At 35.8% G+C, this 19,077-nt stretch overlaps 1 protein-coding gene across 3 annotated transcripts in view; it reads right to left on the bottom strand.

Moving 5' to 3' along the window:
- Positions 1–17,538, bottom strand: part of FOXN2 (forkhead box N2) — a gene marked incomplete at both ends in the record, with an annotated part of 28,526 nt that extends 10,988 nt beyond the window's left edge. For 2 of the 3 annotated variants that reach the window (XM_080711070.1, XM_080711071.1), the window contains 3 exons: positions 2,538–2,602; positions 4,207–4,313; positions 17,002–17,538. In XM_080711070.1, the coding sequence (XP_080567196.1) occupies positions 2,538–2,602; positions 4,207–4,313; positions 17,002–17,538 (709 nt within the window). The remainder of the gene's footprint in view (positions 1–2,537; positions 2,603–4,206; positions 4,314–17,001) is intronic. The other variant, XM_080711072.1, reaches the window with a different exon arrangement.
- Positions 17,539–19,077: the final 1,539 nt, after the last annotated feature.

Here is a 19,077-nt window from a genome sequence, read left to right as displayed (position 1 = left end):
ATCCCCGCGCTTGGGAGGCTAAGACAGGAGGATTGCACAGGTTCGAAGCCAGCCTCAGCTACTTAGTGAGACCCTGTTTCCAAATAAAATATAAAACAGGTCTGGGAGCATAGCTTGGAAGTAGAAAGACCCTGGGTTCTACCCCTAGTACCATACACACAAACAAACAAACAAACAAACAAAAAAACTCAGGAGAATTTCATATTCCAATCCAGAACATACCTGTAGTTGTGTTAATCAACTTTTTCCATCTAGCTAATTGTAATTAAGTGAACAGACCTAACACTCTTACATACAGAGATGAAGGAAAGTAAGGCATGGCATCCCTGGAGAGATGATGCATAATATGTTTAAGTCATCAGAACAAGAAGTATTAGCCACAGTTAAGAAAAACTATGGCTGAAACTAGCAGGAGAAACATGTGGATAGAACAAATGGAGAACTAAAATAAACCTCAGGAATCACAAAGAAAAAGTTCTTAAAATGTATGTACAAACTGAACTTGAGAGTAAGGAATCAGAAGTTATTGAGGTAATATAAAGATAAAGGAGTTTTGGCAGTTTTCTAAATATAAAGAAAACTGGGTGTGTGATATACACCTGTAATCCTCATACTTGGGAGGCTGAAAACAGGAGGATTACATGTTCAAGGCTAGTGTCAGCAAATTAGTGAGGCCCTCATCAACTTAGAGACCCTGTTTCAAAATAAAATAGGGCTAGGGATGTAGTTCAGAGGTAAAAATGCTCGAGGTTCAATCCCAACATCACAAAATAACAAATAAACAAATAAATGAGAAACCACAGTTATCCACGCAAGTAGCAGGAAAACAGATATGTGACTTATGCAAAGGCAGATTATCCAAAACCAACTCCTTATTCACTTAACTTCTTTGCAGACTTTTAAAAGCTTTTTCACATTCTTTCCCTCCCTCCCTTATTTTTATAGACATTAGCACACTCCTTCTAAAGCTCAGCTTATAATAGAGCTAAAATGTCTAAAAGGCTTTCATCTGAGAATTTTTACCTTTAAAAGTCATATAAAACCCTGTTTCAAAATAAAAAATAAAAAGGGATGGGGATACAGCTTAGAAGTATAATGCCCTGGGTTCAGTCACCAGTACCAAAAACAGAAAGTTATGGAACCGTTTCTAAGCATCAAAGCAACAATGCTAGAAAATCTTATTTTAATACACTATTAAGATGAACATCACATAATATTAATTATACGATATTTACTATGAGAAGAAAAAAATCCTAGACCAAAGTTTTAATTTGCTTTAAAAAAGTATAAAAATTTTTAAGCAAATTAGCTTCCTAAGTTAATAAAAGAAATATTCTAAACTATAGTCTAATCTAAGGAATGGCAAATTTCTTTAGTAAAAGTTCAGAAAGAGCTGGACATAGTGGTGCATGCATGAAATCCCAAGTACTTAGGAGGAAGACTGTATGTTCAAGGCCAGCCTCAGTGACTTGGTAAGGCCCTAAACAATTTAGATCCTCTTTCAAAATAAAATAGAGGTAAAATAGGTAAGAAGTAGAATACTCCTGGGTTCTTTTTTTTATTTTTGGTGATACTGGGGTTCCTGGAAGCCCTTCTACCTCTGGGCTACACTCCCAGACTTATTTTATACTTTTTATTTGGAAACAGGGTCTCTTAAGCCAGCGCGGCTGACTTCGAACCTGCACGATCCTCCTGTCTCCGCCTCCCAAGCCCGGGGATTACAAGCATGCGCCACCACGCCTGGCTACTCCTGGGTTCTATCTCAGTACCTACCCCCCAATATATACAAGAGTCAGAAAGCAAATATTTTAAAGCCAGGTGTGGTAGTGCATGCATGTAGTCCCAGTACTTGGGAGGTTGAAACAGGAGGAAGATGGATTTGAAGATAGCCTCATCAATGCAGTGAGGCTTGTATCAACTTAGTGAGTCTCTGTTTTCAAATTAAAAAAAAAAAAAAAAAAAAAGAGCTGGAGGTGTAGCTAAGAGGTAGAACCCCTCTTGATTTCATCCCCACCACCACAAAAATAACTAAATAAATGCCTGGAGACAATACAAATGATATAATACATAGGTCTTTGTTTCAATTACTTAACTCTGATATTATAGCAAATTTTCATGTCTTGAAATATTATTGTTATTATTTTTCCCCAACCATTTTACAAATGTAAAAACTATCCTTGGATGTGGGCCACACAGAAACATAAAAATAACTTTATATCCACTCATGTATGTGACATAATATAAGACCAAAGGAATTATACCAAAAGGTTAACAATAGAACAAATGATGACTTTTAAGTGTTTTTATTGTCCAAATCTTTAAGCCAAGGAGCAGAGTACCTGCCTAGCACTCTCAAGGTTCTAGGTTCAATCCACAGCACCAGTAGAAAAAAACCATGTCCAAGGCCCTACCCTCAACAAACAAAGAATACCAAATCTTCTATAATTATTATGTAATTTATAATTAGAGAAACATTTTTTAGAATACTGAAATTTGACCTGAGTTTCATGATTTAAGAGGGTAATTTTTACACATACCTTTAAGAGTTTGTACCTGGTTCTGCTTGAGAACAGAGCTTAAGTAGTGAGGTGATAAAGAAACACTGAAAAATAAAAAGACAAATGTTAATAAAAACCTTTATTTCACTTTTTATAGAACTTAGTAAAAAAGACATAAACTATTTCTACTTTATTTTGTTTTAGACAGTAATATTGTTTAGGAAGAATCTGCCAAAGGAGAAAGCACATAAAGACCAAAATAAAGTACAATTTTTTGACCAATGATTAGGCCAAATAATTCATCTTTTAGTTTCTTCCTCTGTAGAATAGGAAAATTTAAATATTTCACACAGAGTTCTTATGCTGACTAAATAAAAATATGCACTGAAAATGTCTGGAGCAGCCGGGTGTGGTGGTGCACGCTTGTAATCCCCGTGCTTGGGAGGCCGAGACAGGAGGATGGCAGAGGTTTGAAGCCAGCCTCAGCGGCTTAGTGAGGCTCTCAGCAACTTAATGAGACCCTGTTTCCAAATAAAATAAAAAATAGGTTTGGGAATATAGCCTGGAGGTAGAAAACCTCTGGGTTTCACCCCTAGTACCAACAAAAAATAAAAAATAAAAAAATGCCTGGAGCAGCAGATAATATATAATAGTTTATTTAGTTTTATATTAGATGTTTAAGTTTGAGATATTAATATAATTATTACTATAGAAATTAAAGCATTTATCAAAACAAATATTTAAGGTTAGACTATAGTAATGATGCCAAACTATTAAATCCCTCCTTTTATTAATACATATTAATATCAAACTTAATGGAAAGATACCAATAAGTATTTTCTTTTTTCAAGAATTAAAACATTTTTGGGGAAAAACTACTTCTGTTCTTCAGAATTTGTAAAAGTATGAAAAATTCATTTTGCTAATGATATTAAAAGCTTATTTCCTATTCAGTTTTTACATACACTGTACCTCAGACTTACGAATTATAATATTGTGACAAAGGTCTACTTCATAGATTGAATATAAACTTGGGGCCCAGCTAGCAGCTGACTTTTTAAAAAAATTGAAGTTTTGAAATAGGGTCTGGCTAAAATTTGAAGCCGGTGTCAAACCTATGATGTTCTGTCTCTGCCTCCCAAGTACTGGGAGTACAGGCATGTACCACCACACCTGGCTAACCTAAACATAATTTTTAAGTATTAAAAGTACTATGAAAGAGAAAAACATAAAATAAAAGATAAAGTCCTAATATGTGTATAAAAATGTTATAATGACAAGCTGTTAATGATCTTATTTAAAAATCTTAAACATATTTTAAATTATTTCCCCTGTCCCAGGGTCTTTATTAGTATCAGGTTTGAGCCCAGCCTCAGCAACTTAGCAAGACCCTGTTTCAAAAAGATAAAAAATGGCTGGGGGTGTACCTCAGAGGTAGAATGTCCTTGAGTTCAATCCTCAGTATCAAAAATTTTTTATGTAACTGAAATCATACTATTACTTTAGTAATTACTTACATTGTACTGACTACATTTGAGAATTTATGTTCTCAATTACCCAATTTTTTATTTTTCTAGAAACACAAATTAAACCATAAAAAATATCTCAGACTAATGTGATACATAAGGTACTTCCCTACATAATAAAAAAAAAGCCTTACAACTTTATTAATCTTCTCCACCTAATACAATAAAATCATCTAACTCACCACTGACAGTTATGTGGCTCTGAGGAAAATGGTTGCTTCTTTAGTGCCTGCATGAGATTGGGTTTATATTCTGGATCAACACACCATAAAGAACCTTTTCCATGAACCTAGAATAAAATGCACAAGAATTAATAGCCTGCAACTATTAAATATGCACAATGTCAAATGTCTTAAATAAATGTTTGGGGGACCTCCATTATCTTTTGAGTATAAAACAAAAGTTGGACTGAGCTTGCTATGCATGACTGTAGTATTCAGACTGTAAAAAACTATGAACTCACAGAATAGAGAGTCACACCTATATAGCTTTTTTTTTTTTGGGGGGGTGGTATTGGGGATTGAACCCAGGGGCATTCTACCTCAAAGCTACAAACCCTGCTCTCCTTCCCACAATTATTTTGGGGGTACTGGGGATTGAACCCAGGACTATTCTACCTCCAAGCTATGTCCTCAACCCTTTTTAATTTTCTTTTATTTTCAAACAAGGTCTCATTAAGTTGCCGAGGCTGGCCTGTGTTCCTCCTGTCTCAACCTCCCACACAAGCTTGTGCTGCTATACCTAGTTTCCCCACTCATTTTTGCTTATAAAAAATTCTACATGAAGCCAGGTATGGTGGCACACACCTGTAAACACAGTATTTTGGAGGCTGAGACAGGAGGAACACAGGTTCCAGGCCAGCTTCAGCAACCTACCAAGACCCTGTTTCAAAAAAATATTAAAAAAAAATTAAAAACGGCTGGGGCCCCCTGAGTTCAATTCCCAATACCAAAAAAATAAAAAACAAAAACAAACCAAACCTATAAAATGTAAAACAAAATATGAAAGTCTCCAGTGTCTTTCCATTTCCTAAACTTTTTTTAAGGTAATACAAGTCTATTATTGTGGCTGTTTTATCTCTGAATATTGTGCCATAAATTTTATACAAGAATGAAATAAATAAAATTTATAAATAAAATTGAAATAAATTTATAAATAAAATTGAAATAAATAAAATTGTTCCCGACTTTACAAATTGAGATACTGTTGGGCATGGTGACACATGCCTGTAATCTCAATACTTAGGAGGCTAAGACAGGATGATCATAGGCTGAGGACAGCCTCATTAAAGGGTGAGATTCATCAATCTAGTGAGACCCTGTTTGAAAAATAAAAATAAAATAGGGCTGGGGTTAAAGTTTCAAAGTAGAAAAACAAAACAAAACACGGAGATACTAAGGGCTAGGGTGTATAATTTAGTGATTAACAGTGCCCAGCATGCCTGAGGCCCTAGTTCCATCTCAGCACCAAAAGAACAAAAACAGAAAAACTAAAATCCTAATCACTGCTTATTCATTGGCCAAATGATATTTAATCTCTGAGAATTAGACCTCTTATTCACATTTTACCCACAAAATAAAACACCAATCCAGGTAACTTCACTAAATTTCACCAAGATTCAAATAAAGCAATAAAAATTTATAGCCTGGCGTGGTGGCGCATGCTTGTAATTCCAGCATTTGGGAGGCTAAGATAGGAGGATCACGGTTCACGGATAGCCTCAGCTATTTAGTGAGGCCTTCTGCAACTCAGTGAGACCCTGTGGTGCATGCTTGTAATCCCAGTACGTGGGAAGCTGAGACAGGAGGTTGGCAGGTTCATGGCCAGCCTCAGCTACTGAGTGAGGCCCTCTGCAACTTAGAGAGACCCTGTTTCAAAATAAATAATAAAAATAGGGCAAAGTATAGCTTGGAGGTAGAATGTCCCTGGGTTCAATTTTCAGTACTGCAAATAACAACAAACAAACAAAAAACAATTATTATTAAGGTAGTCTTTTTCTACCTTTTATTTCTGAGATTACACTCCAAAAAACTGTTTAGTTCATATTTACTTTTAAAATTCTATCAAAAGCATAAACAAAGTGTTTTGATCACAGTAGAATTACTGTTTCCTTGATATAGCAAACTGTACAAAAGTACTGAAAACTTGCACTAAGGGCAGTTAAGTGTCCTGAGTATGGTTTCAAATAACAGTCTGGTTTATGTTACCATAGCAGCACTTCCTATCACTGGGTCTCTTTATGAACTATCAGTAGTAAGAGCTAAAAGTATGTATTTGCTAATCTAAGAATCTATGTGCAAAAGGAACTAATTCTCACTTTAAAACTTTGCCTCTTTATTATTGTACTTTAATGATGGAACACAATGAATGAAGAGTTTTAGAAGTACTGTTTTTAAACTAAATTCATCTATAAAAAAGAAATCTTTTGTGCAACAGAAACAGAAAATCTCAATATTTTATATTTTGGAATTCTTAAGGATTATGGGCTTATTATTTGGTAGAAAACCACTGAAAGTTTTGAAAAAACAAGGAATATATTAAGGGCTGAACTCAAAATTTTTTATCTTAATGGAAGTTTTATAGATTGGGAGAAGATGCAATGATTATTATTTCTTTTTTTGTGTGTGTATGTGTGTGTGGTACTGGGGATGGAAGAGGCATTCTACCTCTGAGCTACACTCCCAGCCCTTTAAAATTTTTTTATTGTAAAACAGCCTCTTGCTAGGTCGTTGCTGTTGCTGAGGCTGTCCTTGAACCTGCTACCCTCCTGCCTTGTCTCCCAAGTACTGGGCTTTTAGGTATGATGCCATTTCTGGCACTGCATTACATTTTAGAAGATTTGTCTGCCTTATCTACCTCTTTAGTGGTTTTCAGAAGCACTAAATTAAAAAGAATTAACAGATTAAAATTGTACTAAACCAGGTACAATTTTAATTCCATGTTTCTGAACTAAAATCTATTATAAATGTTTTAGTTGGGCTTCTAAACCAAACCAAAACACTTCCATGTCTACCTTAATTTTAAAGTCCTGGGATAGATAAGTAACAGGTTTTTAAATATTTTAAGAAATAGCTGTGCTGTAGATAAAATAAAAATTTTAATCAGTAGCTTTATCAGCACATCGGTAAGATTACTATGTTAAACTTTTGATTCCTTGAGGGGGGATTATTATTTCTAAATATCAGCTAATCATAAGTGCTGTAGAGGTTGCCAAACTCAATTTCAACAACAAATAAAAGTAAGGATAGGCACAGTGGTACATGCCTGTAATCCCAGCTACTTGCAAGGCTAAGGCAGGAGGATCACAAGTGAGGTCAGCCTGGGCAAGAGTGACACCCTGTCTCAAAATAAAAGGGGCTAGGGATGTAACTCAGTGGTAGAGTGCTTTTCCAGCATGCAGAACGCCCCGAGTTTAATCCCCAGCACTGCAAAACATTTAACAGAAGTATGAGTTGTGTGTTTTTCAGAGATCAGAAAGAAAATACTGTCTTTTTGAGTTACTGATTCAGAAAAGGTCTCATAAAAAAAAAAAATTCCATGTTTATTCCCCACTGTACTTGAATATTTCTTTTTGCCTAAATTTCAGGCACTTAAGCAAAGTGGTCTGTTGGTCTTAATGAACACCATCATCTACAGTTTCCTTCTTTCCTACACTGACTTGAGATGAGAGCCTCCCATTTTTGTTTCAATATAAGTTCTGTAATTATCTTCATGTTTTTTGTAATATGATTTCTTTTTTTTTTCTTTTGTGGTACTGGGGCAGTCCACCTCTCAGTTACACCCCCAAGACCAATTTCATTTCTTATTTGGAAACAAGTTGCCAGGGCTAGCCAGGAACCTGCGATCCTTCTTTCTCAACTTCTCAGGAACTGGGATTACAAGCATGTGCCACCACGCCCAGCTTCTCTTTCTCTTTATTAAACTCTACCCATATTCTGGACTGTATTTTTCTTCATACTCTAGCTTTACATCCTAAATTCCTTTTTCTGAATATTTCTAAAATTTTAATACTAGATTAGGAATGTACATATTTAAAAATTATGGATAAGCCGGGCGTGGTGGCGCATGCTTGTAATCCCTTCAGTTGGGAGACTGAGACAGGAGGATCGTACAAGTTCGAAGCCAGCCTCAGCTACTTAATGAGGTTCTCAGCAATTTAGTGAGACCCTGTTTCCAAATAAAATAGAAAATAGATCTGGGAGTAGAGCCTGGAGGTAGAAAGCCTCTGGGTTCCACCCCCAGTACAAAAAAAAAAAAAAAAATTATGGATAAGACTAGGTTGTTTTTGAGTACTACCACAAATTGTGCATTGGATATACTGCTCTGCAACTTTTATTATAAAAAGTATTACAGTGAGTTCATATTTTCTTGTATGTAAGTATGTTACATACATTGGGGAGAAATCAAGTCTTTCCCTGCTAGGTCAGAGGATACACATTTCAAATTCTAATAACCACTGCCAAGGTGCCATGAAAAATGGTAATACTAATTTCCACTCTTCAATATAAAACTATGTCCTCACATAATTTGGTATTATCAGATACTTAATATATTCATATTCTAATGGGAAAAACAAGTATTTTTGGTGTTGTTTTAATTTATATGTTTCTGGTTACTAGTAAGATGAACATCTTTGCATGTTTACTATTTCCACTTCCCTCTCTGGAAATTATCTGTTAATATTCTTGCCCATTTTTCTAGTAGGTATTCTTTTTCTTACTGAATTATGAGTTTATTATATTGTGGTATGCTGTTGACTGTATCTCTTCTGTGTACCGCATTTAATATGTCTATAGCTTGAAATTTGCCATGCTGGAAATATTTATAGCACAGAAACTTGCAAAAGCTAAACTCCCACCTCTAACCAATTGCTAAAGATTTATCAGCACACCATTAATTGTATACAACTACTTCTTAGCTAATAATTCAAGTGTTCTGCTATATTTGATACGGCTAGCCATCCACACTTAAACTTATCTTCCATTACACTACACTTTTCCTAGATGCTCCTTGATGCTGATGACTTTCAAATTTAGAACTTCAATCTCATTACATCATCTCTATTCTTATTCCATATTTCTAAATAATTAGTAAACAGTTACCTTTTGGGGGGTATAGAAGAGGGACTCTATACTAAGCTACCTTTCCAGCTGTTATAGTTTGGATTTAAAATGTCCCCAGGCCAGCTGTGGTAGCACATGCCTGTAACTCCAGTACTTGTGAGGCTGACAGGAGGATCACAGGTTCAAGGTCAGCCTTAGCAATCTAGTAAGACCCTGTTTCAAAGCGAAAAACAGAAAATGGGTTGGGCATATAGCATGGAGGTAGAATACTTTGGGGTTCAATATTCAGTACCAAAAAATGTTTTAATAAAAGTAACCAGACCCCGTTGTGCTAGAGTCAGCCATGTTTGGGGACCAGAAATGGCTGAAAGGGATGGGTCTCTGGGAGAGTGGCCAGGCCTGGTATAATATGTCCCAGGCCTGCCAAGGTGCAGCATCTTCCTCCCTTTCTTGCTCTCTGCTCCCAGCCACGATGACCAGAGGGTGTGTGGTCAGGGCTCCTGCTTAGAAGCTGGCCCAAAAATAGACTATGACCTTTGAAATCTCCATGTCCACAAGCAAATCAACCTTTCTTCCTCTAAGATTTGCATGTCAGATATTTGGGTAACAACAGTGAAAGACTAGTGAGCAAAACATCAGCCATATTTTACTTTTTTTTTTGAGACAGTTTCTCTGATTTGACCAAGCTGGCCTCAAACTGCAATCCTCCTAGCTTCAGCCTCCCCAGTAGCTAGGATTACAGGTGTGTACCACTATGCCCAGCATAAACTATTGACTTTTACATATGCCATAAATGTAAATACAATAGCTTTCTAAAAGTAGAAAATATTTGAGTGATACAATTCAATAATAAAATCTAATGATACATTTTGGAAAGGACTTTTTTGAAGTTTCTACCACTAAAATAAAATTTACACTAACTAAACAAATGATAAAAAATTTACATTAACTTCCAATATCTCCTCCCACTTAAAACTACTCTATTACTAACTTTAAATCTTATTTACTTTTAGAATTTGTTAATGCATTAGTTCTCTACCCCTCCACACCTCTTCCCTCCTAAATGCTACTGGAATTGAATGGAACTGCAGTGAATCTACAGGTGAGGAGAAAACAGACATCTTTTCATATAGCATCCTTCCTCATTTACTTTTGTCTTTTCTATGTTGCTATGAAGGTTTTATATATCTTTTTTTAGTTATTACTATTTAGTGCTAAGTTTAAACAACACATTATTTTAAGTTTTTTATTTTCTAAATGACCAATGCTAGTACAACTGAGTTTTTAGATACTGATTTTGTTTTAAAAACCCTGTTGAATTATTGCAATTCTAATAATTTGACAGTGGATTTTCTATGTAATACTATCTTAACATCTTGAATGACAGCTTTGGTTTTTCCTTTATTTTTGCACTTCTTTTTCTTCCTATACTGTATATTGAAGACTTCTAATGAAATAACAAATAGAAGTAGGAACAGTGGATACAACATCTGAATTATGTATGATGTATGCTGTAGGGTATTTTTAGAAGTCTTTTATCAGATTTTAAAGGTTGTGAATGAATGTCGAATTTTAACACTGCCTTTTCTATATCCATAAAGATCATGTGCTTTTTCTTTTAATCTGAATGAATAATTTATATCCTACTATTAAACCAAACTCACACTCCTGGGATAATTCATCCTGAGAATGATAAAACCTTATATATTCACTGCTAGATACTGTTTTTAATATTTTGCTTGGGATTTTTCTCTTATACTCATAAATAAGATTGGCTTGTTTACTTCTACTCTCTGTTTTTGTCAAATTCAGTATCAAAATTATGTTATTTCATCAAATAATCTGATGAGTTATTTAAGATCAGAATTCTTTGTTCTGTAATTGCTAGGCAACTTAGCTAAAAAACGAATAAACAAAAAACCCACGTGGCTTTCATGGTTTCTCTGGTGGGAGTTTTATTTTTTGTTTATTCTGTTTCTCCAGTTATTAGAATCACTTATATTTTCTACTTCTCCTCTAGTTTTGAAAGTTGTATTTCCTAGGTATTGGTAACATCTTCAAAGTTTTCAAATATCTTCATAAACTTGTTCATAATTATCAAGTGTTAAGCCAGGCGTGGAGGCACACACTTGTAATCCCAGCATTCGGGAGGCTGAGACCGGAGGATCGCAGTTCACAGACAGCCTCAGATACTTAGTGAGGCCCTCTGCAACTCAGTGAGAACCTTTATTTTATTCAAAATAAAGAAAACTAGGGCAGGGGGTGTAGCTCGGAGGTCAAATGCCCCTGGGTTCCATCCTCAGACCCCCCCAAAAAATATATATATATATAGTCTAAACTTGTTGTATTCTTCAGAGTTATTTATGACTTTTGCTTTTATAAAATATGATCAATTTTGGCAGAGGTTTGATCATATCATTAGATTTTTTTTTAAAAAGCAACTTTTCTCTCTGTTGACCTTCTATTTTTTGTTTGCATAGGGTATTGGTCAAGAGCACAGATTGGTTCTAGACTACCTGGGTTTTTAATCAACTCTTATGATTTGTTGCATGAAGTTAGGCAAAGTATATACTTCTTTCTAAATGGCCTTACCTATAAAAAAATGGTCATAATAATACTTACCTCATAAAGAGTTGTTTGGCATATTGAGTTAATAAATACGATACTTAAAACACTATATAACATGTAGTACATTATATGAGTAATTATTACTATTAGTAGCAATAATGCCATTGCTTCAAAGTCAAGTACTAAATTGCAACTAGTACAGAATACTTAAACAGATGTTTAGTTGGGATAGCAAGTAAATAGTTAAGCACATGGATCTTGTTAGTATGTTATATACTACATTATGTAGCTATAATTACTACTTAGTAAATTTACTTATCTAACAAATATAGACTAGAAATAATGTCTTAATTTATATAACAAAAGAAGGATTAGAAGTCAGTAGAAAGACCTCTTATTATTTTTTGTGTGAAGGGCTGGGTATTGAAGACAGGGACATTCTATCTCTAAGCTACACTTCTAGCCCTTTTTATTTTTTGTTTGAAACAGGGTCTCGCTAGGATCTTGCTAAATTGCTGAGGCCAGCCTTGAACCTACAATCTTTCTATCTCTGCCTCCCAAGTACAGAGATTATAGGTATACAAGACCACACCTTGCTAAAATCTCTAATTAATTAATTAATTAATTAACTAACTTTTTCAGGACTGAGAATGGAACCCTGGGGAATTCTACCTAGAAGCTACACCCCCCCAGCCATATTTTTTATTCTTTCTTTCATTTTTGCAGTACTGGGGATTGAACCCAGAAGCATTTGACTTCTGAGCTACACCCTCTGCCTTATTTTTTATTTTGAAATAGGGTTTCACTGAGTTGCAAAGGGCCTCACTAAGTAGCTGGGGCTGTCTGCTAATCACGATCCTCCTGTCTCAGCCTCCCAAATGCTGGGATTATAAGCATGCGCCACCACACCCAGCTTTATTCTTTATTTTATTTTATTTTTTTGGTGGTACTGGAGGTGAAACCCAGGGGTCTTCTACCTCCGGGCTACACTCCCAGACCTATTTTATATTTTTATTTGGAAAAAGTGTGTGTGTGTGTGTGTGTGTGTGTGTCTGTCTGTCTGTCTCTCTCTCTCTCTCTCTCTCTCTCTCTCTCTCTCTCTCTCTCTCTCTCTCTTTTGGTGGTACTGGGGTTCCTGGAAACCCTTTTACCTCCAGGCTATACTCCCAGACCTATTTTATGTTTTATTTGGAAACAGGGTCTCTTAAGCCAGCGAGGCTGGCTGTGAACCTATGCAATCCTCCTGTTTCCGCCTCCCAAGTGTGGGGATTACAAGCGTGTGCCACCACATCTGGCTCTTTTTTTTTTAATTTTATTTTCTTGGTGGTACTGGTGGTACTTGGTGGATCCCATGGCTACACTACCAGAACTATTTTACACTTTATTTGGAAACAGGGTCTCACTAAATTGCTGAGAGCCTCACTAAGTAGCTGAGGCTGGCTTCGAACCTGTCTGAAAATCCTGTCTCAGCCTTCCAAGCGCTGAGATTATAAGCGACACCACCATGCCCGGCTTATTCTTTATTTTGAAGCAGGGTCTCACTAAGTTGCAGAGGCAAAATCTAATTTATACTAAAGATAAAGATTAAATCATAATAACATATTGCTTTTAATCCAATTGAAAAAGATTTAAAAGATACTGCCCAGTGCTGGCCAAGTATGGAAAAACTGACATGACAAAAAACTTAGTGCGCAGAATATATTGTTAAAACCCTTTTAAAAGGCAAATTAGCAATATGGATCAAAACTGTACTTTTAATTCATTCATTACTATAAAAATTGACTAGAAATTCAACCTCAGGAAGAAATCAGGGAGCAAAATGTATATGTATAAACCAGGATTTTCAGTGTCAGCAGCGTTTATAACAAAAAATTAGAATGTCCATGTATAGGTCACCATTAAATGACATAAATTAAAATTATGTATTAAAGTGAAAAAAAAAGTTGCTTTTTTGTGGTACTGGGGATTGAACCCAGGGGCATTCTACCTCTGAGTTATACCCCCAGCCCTACTTTTATTCTTTATTTTGAAACAGGGTCTTACTAAGTTGTGGAGGGCTTCACTGAGTAGCTGAGGTTGGCTTCGAATCTGCAATCTTCCTGTCTCTTAAGTACTGGAATTCCAAGTGAGCACCACCACGCCCACCTGAGCCTTTAAAAAGGCTGTATAAGCCAGGTGTAGTGGTGCACACCTATAATCTCAGTATACTTGGGAGGCAGAGACAGGACTGTAGGTTTGAGGTCAATCTCAGCAACTTAGCAAAATAAATAAATACATCAAGTTGGGGACACAGCTTGAAAGTAGAATGCCACTGGGTTTAATCTCCAGTGAGTGCCAAAAAATAAAATAAGTATGATATGAACTATATAAAGTAGCAAACAAAAATTATGGGAATACAAAATGGATATGCAAGAGCAGAAAATGCTTGAAAGGTAACTTTTGATATAGGCTTTAAGAAAATGGTATCTCCATAAAGAATTAGGTAAATGCATTGTAGATAAAGGGAACAAAGTCACCAAGGATTATTTATAGTATACTGAAATAGCAAATAGTTTAGTAGAGATAAATCACGGAGTAATAAGAAAAAAAAATCTACAGAGACAGAGGTCAACCCGAGAGGAGCCTCGAAAACTGCACTAAGAAGTCAGGCTTTATTTAATGTCACGTAACTTACTATATTATAATGTTTCTATTCTCACACACACACACACACACACACACACACACACACACACACACAGAACTAAAATGAGGCTAAGAGAGGCTAATCTCACCAAGTCATACATGTGGGTCTAGGAGCATCTGAGTCCATTCCTCCTTGCTGCCTCCTCAATTTATATTTGTTCAATTTGTTGAGAAATTAGGAAGATCTAAATTAGGCTAATATTACGGTAGAAACAGAAAGAAATAGAATAAAAAAGTAATTCTTAGCTATTTAGAGATGCTACTAGATATTGTCATTTCTAGATTTTAAGCTTGACTTTTCAGACCAGCGTCAATTAACTTCAACTATCTGGGCCTCATTTTCCTGGTTATAAAGTAAGGGTGTTAAATTCCTTTCAAATTTAACATTCAAATAACTAGGCACAGTAAGAGAGGAATACAAGATGACTTAGATTTCTAGCTTAAAATTCTTAGACTAACCCTAGGAGAAAAGAAAGGAATAAAGTTCAATTTTATATAAACTGAATTTTAGATACCTCTAGATTTTTTTTTTTTTTTTGGTACTAGGAGTTGAACCCAGAGACATTCTACTCCTGAACTACAACCCCAGATTTATTTATTTATAAAACAAGGTCTCATTAAGTTGTTGAGGCTGGCCTTGAATTTGCATCTGTGATCCTCCTGTCACCGCCTCCTAAATAAAGGGATTACAGGCATGTATCACAGCACGTGGTGAGATACCACTAGACCTGATAGTTACTTGCAAATTTAGGTCTGGCTTATAGAAGGAAAATCTGGAAAACACGAGAGTCCAGGAGGTATATGAAGCTATGAACATAACCAAGAAAACACTAAAACAATTTAAAAAAAGACAAAATAGTGAACACTAAAGTTTAAAAGCTGAATAGTAGAACAAAAATGGAATCCAGGCAAATACTGATATACAAAATAAGGAAAAGAAATTTCTAAAGTTACTCTTATCCCATGACTCAGTTTTAGATTGGATAAGAAAAAAGTCCATGGATTCAGGCAGAAGGCAACAATGATTACCAACTGCTCAAATCCCACATCTTCATTAGGTCTATCTTTGTTTGCAGGGTACTGACTATAACTTTCCTTTGGCAAGGAATTCAGGATGTTGTTTAAGATAACACTGCTTATCATTCACTGTCACAAGTAAAATAAAGGAAAACCTCACCAGAACCTTGTTTTAAAATGTTCACTGACTTGACCTCAAAACTGAACTCCAAACATATAAGCATAATATTCACCACCTTTCAAATTTCCTCTGCCTTTTCCTCCAGCTCTTCTACACTCCTTACCCATAGAAAATGTGCCTACTTTGAGCTGTATGCAGTTACAAATGCCCTCACACCTCTCTACCTACAGTCCTTTCTTCAAGTGTGTGTGTGTGTGTGTGTGTGTGTGTGTGTGTTGTACTGGGGATGGAACCTAGGGACATTCTACCTCTGAACTATACCTCCAGCCCTATTTTATTCTTTATATTTTAACAGAGTCTCACTAAATTGTGGAGGGTCTCACAAGTTGTTGAGGCTGGCTGTGAACCTGCGATCCTCCTACCTCAGCCTCCCACGAAATGGGATTACAAGTGTGCACCACCATACCCAGCTCAAAGGATATTTTAAAAGCACACTTGAGATAGAAAAATAAGCTGGGCATGGTGGCACACGCTTGTAATCCCAGCATTTGGGAGGCTGAGACCAGAGGATTGTGGTTTGCAGACAGCCTTGGCTATTTAGTAATGCCCTCCACAACTCAGTGAGACCCTGTTTCAAAATAAAGAATAAAAAATATGGCAGGGAGTATAGCTTGGAGTTCGAATGCCCCCTGGGTTCCATCTCTAGACCCACAAAGAAAAAATAAAAGAAAAAATAAAAAACATAGTAGCAAGACAATATTTTAACTAATTTACACAGATGTAAATGTTCTACACTTAGATAAGTCAGACTGTCATACTCAATAAGTAGAAATAATATGTTGATAATTATAAAAACACTACAGAAATCAAAACTAGAAAATTGGAACATCAAAATAATAATCTAGCTGGGCGTGGTGGTGCACGCTTGTATTCCCCGCGCTTGGGAGGCAGAGACAGGAGGATCGCGCAGGTTCGAAGCCAGCCGCGCGCGCTGGCTTAGGAGACCGTTTCCAAATAAAAATGTAAAAATAGGTCTGGTAGTGTAGCCTGGAGGTAGAAGGGCTTCCAGGAACCCCAGTACCACCAAAATAATAATAATAACAATAATCTAGGTACCAACAGTAGGCAACACAATTTTGCTAGATTTCTATTAAAACTTAAGAATTTTTTTTTTTTTTTTTTTTTTTTGCGGGTCTGGGGGTGGAACCCAGGGGCATTCGACCTCCGAGCTATACCCCCTGCCCTATTTTTTATTCTTTATTTTGAAACCAGGTCTCACTGAGTTGCAGAGGGCCTCACTAGGTAGCTGAGGCTGTCCGCGAACTGCAATCCTCTGGTCTCAGCCTCCCAAATGCTGGGATTACAAGTGTGTGCCACCACGCCCGGCTAAAACTTAAGATTAATTTTAAAACATCTCAAATTAATCTCAAACTGAAGTGATCTTTGTCTCCTTTGATTTCCCCATATTTTAGGGGCTCATGTTGGTTCCTTCATCAAGTGTAGCAATATTCATAAACACTGACCTTGCCATGGCTTCTTTCCACTTTCTGAAAGCATTTATTTAGGGACAGATTATGTCGAACAGAATTCTTCCAGCCTGTTGGTGCAGTAGCAAAATACGGGAAATGGTCCAGAATCCAGCTATAAATTTCTTTGACAGGTAAACATTTACTTGGAGAGTGTTCAATAGCCATATAAATGAGAAGACTAAAAGAGTATGGGGGTTTTGATGTTGCTGATTTTTTCTCTGGGTTCTGATAGCAAGATGGTCCAAAGGAAGGTACATCACCTCCCTCTATGTCATACAATGGGCTAACCATTGCAGGACCCTCATTTCCAAGGCTGAAGTTTGTTAGAAGATTAGTGCTTTCATGAAGCCAGTTCAAGTTTGTGAGTTCATCATCTGCTGACTCACTGTCCACCAGTGTAGCCCTTGGCTTGGCAGCATCCACAGTTTCAGGCAAGCTTCCCATTTTGTAAACTTGGCTTAGTCCAGCAACCTTTCCAGCTCCTGGGGTCTCAGCTGTCTTATCTGGAGTCATTCCAATTACTGGACCCATTTATTCTTATAAGTCTGCAATAAAGAACAGAATTATCAATCAGTCTAATAATTAAGATTCTTAAACTCTGGGGAAAAAAAAGACATTATTTAAATATCCCCAAATCATATAAGTTTTATAATTATCTCCTACAAAATATTAAGCACAATTTTTGTATAATAAAAATACTATGAATTATAATACAAAGAGCAGAATTTATGTTATTCAAAAGAGCTATTTAAAAATTAAAACAATATAGTTTAAATATTTAGTAAAGTACCTAGCCTACAGTGACCACCTGACAATTAGTGATTATTATTATTAAAGACAGCCAAGTGTGGGTTGAAACAGGAGGACTTCAGGTTTGAGAATAGCCTTAGCAAGTAGTGAGATTTTCATTGAGCTAGCTATTTTTGTTTAATTTTAAAATTAAGAAATAAGTTTATTAATTCTTAATTTCAAAATTAAGAAATAAAAACAGGGCTGAGGGAGTAGCTTGGAGGGAGATGCCCCTGGGTTCAATCCTCAATATCACAAAAACAAACAAATAAAAAACAAGACTATTTCTTTGAGGTATAATACTATAACCTATGTATCTTAAACATCTGTATTTTACTATAGTAGTCATACATATGGCTCAATCCTGAAAAAATATATCTAAAATACTGTTTAAATAGTAATTCCAAGTAAACTATTTCTTCAACTCTGAAATAGTTATTATAAACTATTACTAATACTTTTATTGTATAACATATTTAAAAGAGAAATTTCTTTTTTTTTTTTTTGGTGGTACTGGGGATTGAACCAAGGGGGATTCTGCCTCAAACTATACCTCCAGCCCTACTTTTTATTCTTTATTTTGAAACAAAGTCTCACTAAGTCATGCAATGAGACTTACTAAGTAGCTGAGGCTGGCTGGGAACCCAAGATCCTCCTGTTTCAGCCTCCTAAGCACTAGGATTACAAGAGTGCTCCACCACACGCCACTAATTTTTAAATTTTAATTGGTAATAATTGTATATATTTACAAGGTACAATGAGGATATATGTATACAACAAAAATTATTAAATTAAGCTAATTAACATATCACTTCACAATTTCTCTTTGAGGTAAGAACACTTAAAAATCTACTGTTTTAGCAATTTTGAAGTATACAGTATATTATTAACTATAGTCACCATATTGTACAACACATTACCAGAACTTATTTGCTTTGCATAATTAAAATTTTGTATCCTTTAACTAATATATTCTCTTACTTTCCTGTCAACCCAGAGTCAGTACCTGACAACTACCATTCTTTTTTAGTTCAACAAGATATCTTCACTAAATTCATTAAAAACAAAATTTACTGTATATATATCATCTCTTCTAAAATTCCAGATGTGTGTGTGTGTGTGTGTGTGTGTGTGTGTGTTACTGGGGTTCCTGGAAGCCCTTCTACCTCCAGGCTACACTCCCAGACCTATTTTATATTTTTTATTTATTTGGAAACAGGGTCTCTTAAGCCAGTGAGGCTGACCACGAACCTGCATGATCCTGTCTCTGCCTCACAAGCA

Source organism: Muscardinus avellanarius (genome assembly GCF_963383645.1).
Source record: "Muscardinus avellanarius genome assembly, chromosome: 15".
Taxonomy (NCBI): domain Eukaryota; kingdom Metazoa; phylum Chordata; class Mammalia; order Rodentia; family Gliridae; genus Muscardinus; species Muscardinus avellanarius.
This window is presented reverse-complemented; position numbering and strand designations above follow the sequence as displayed.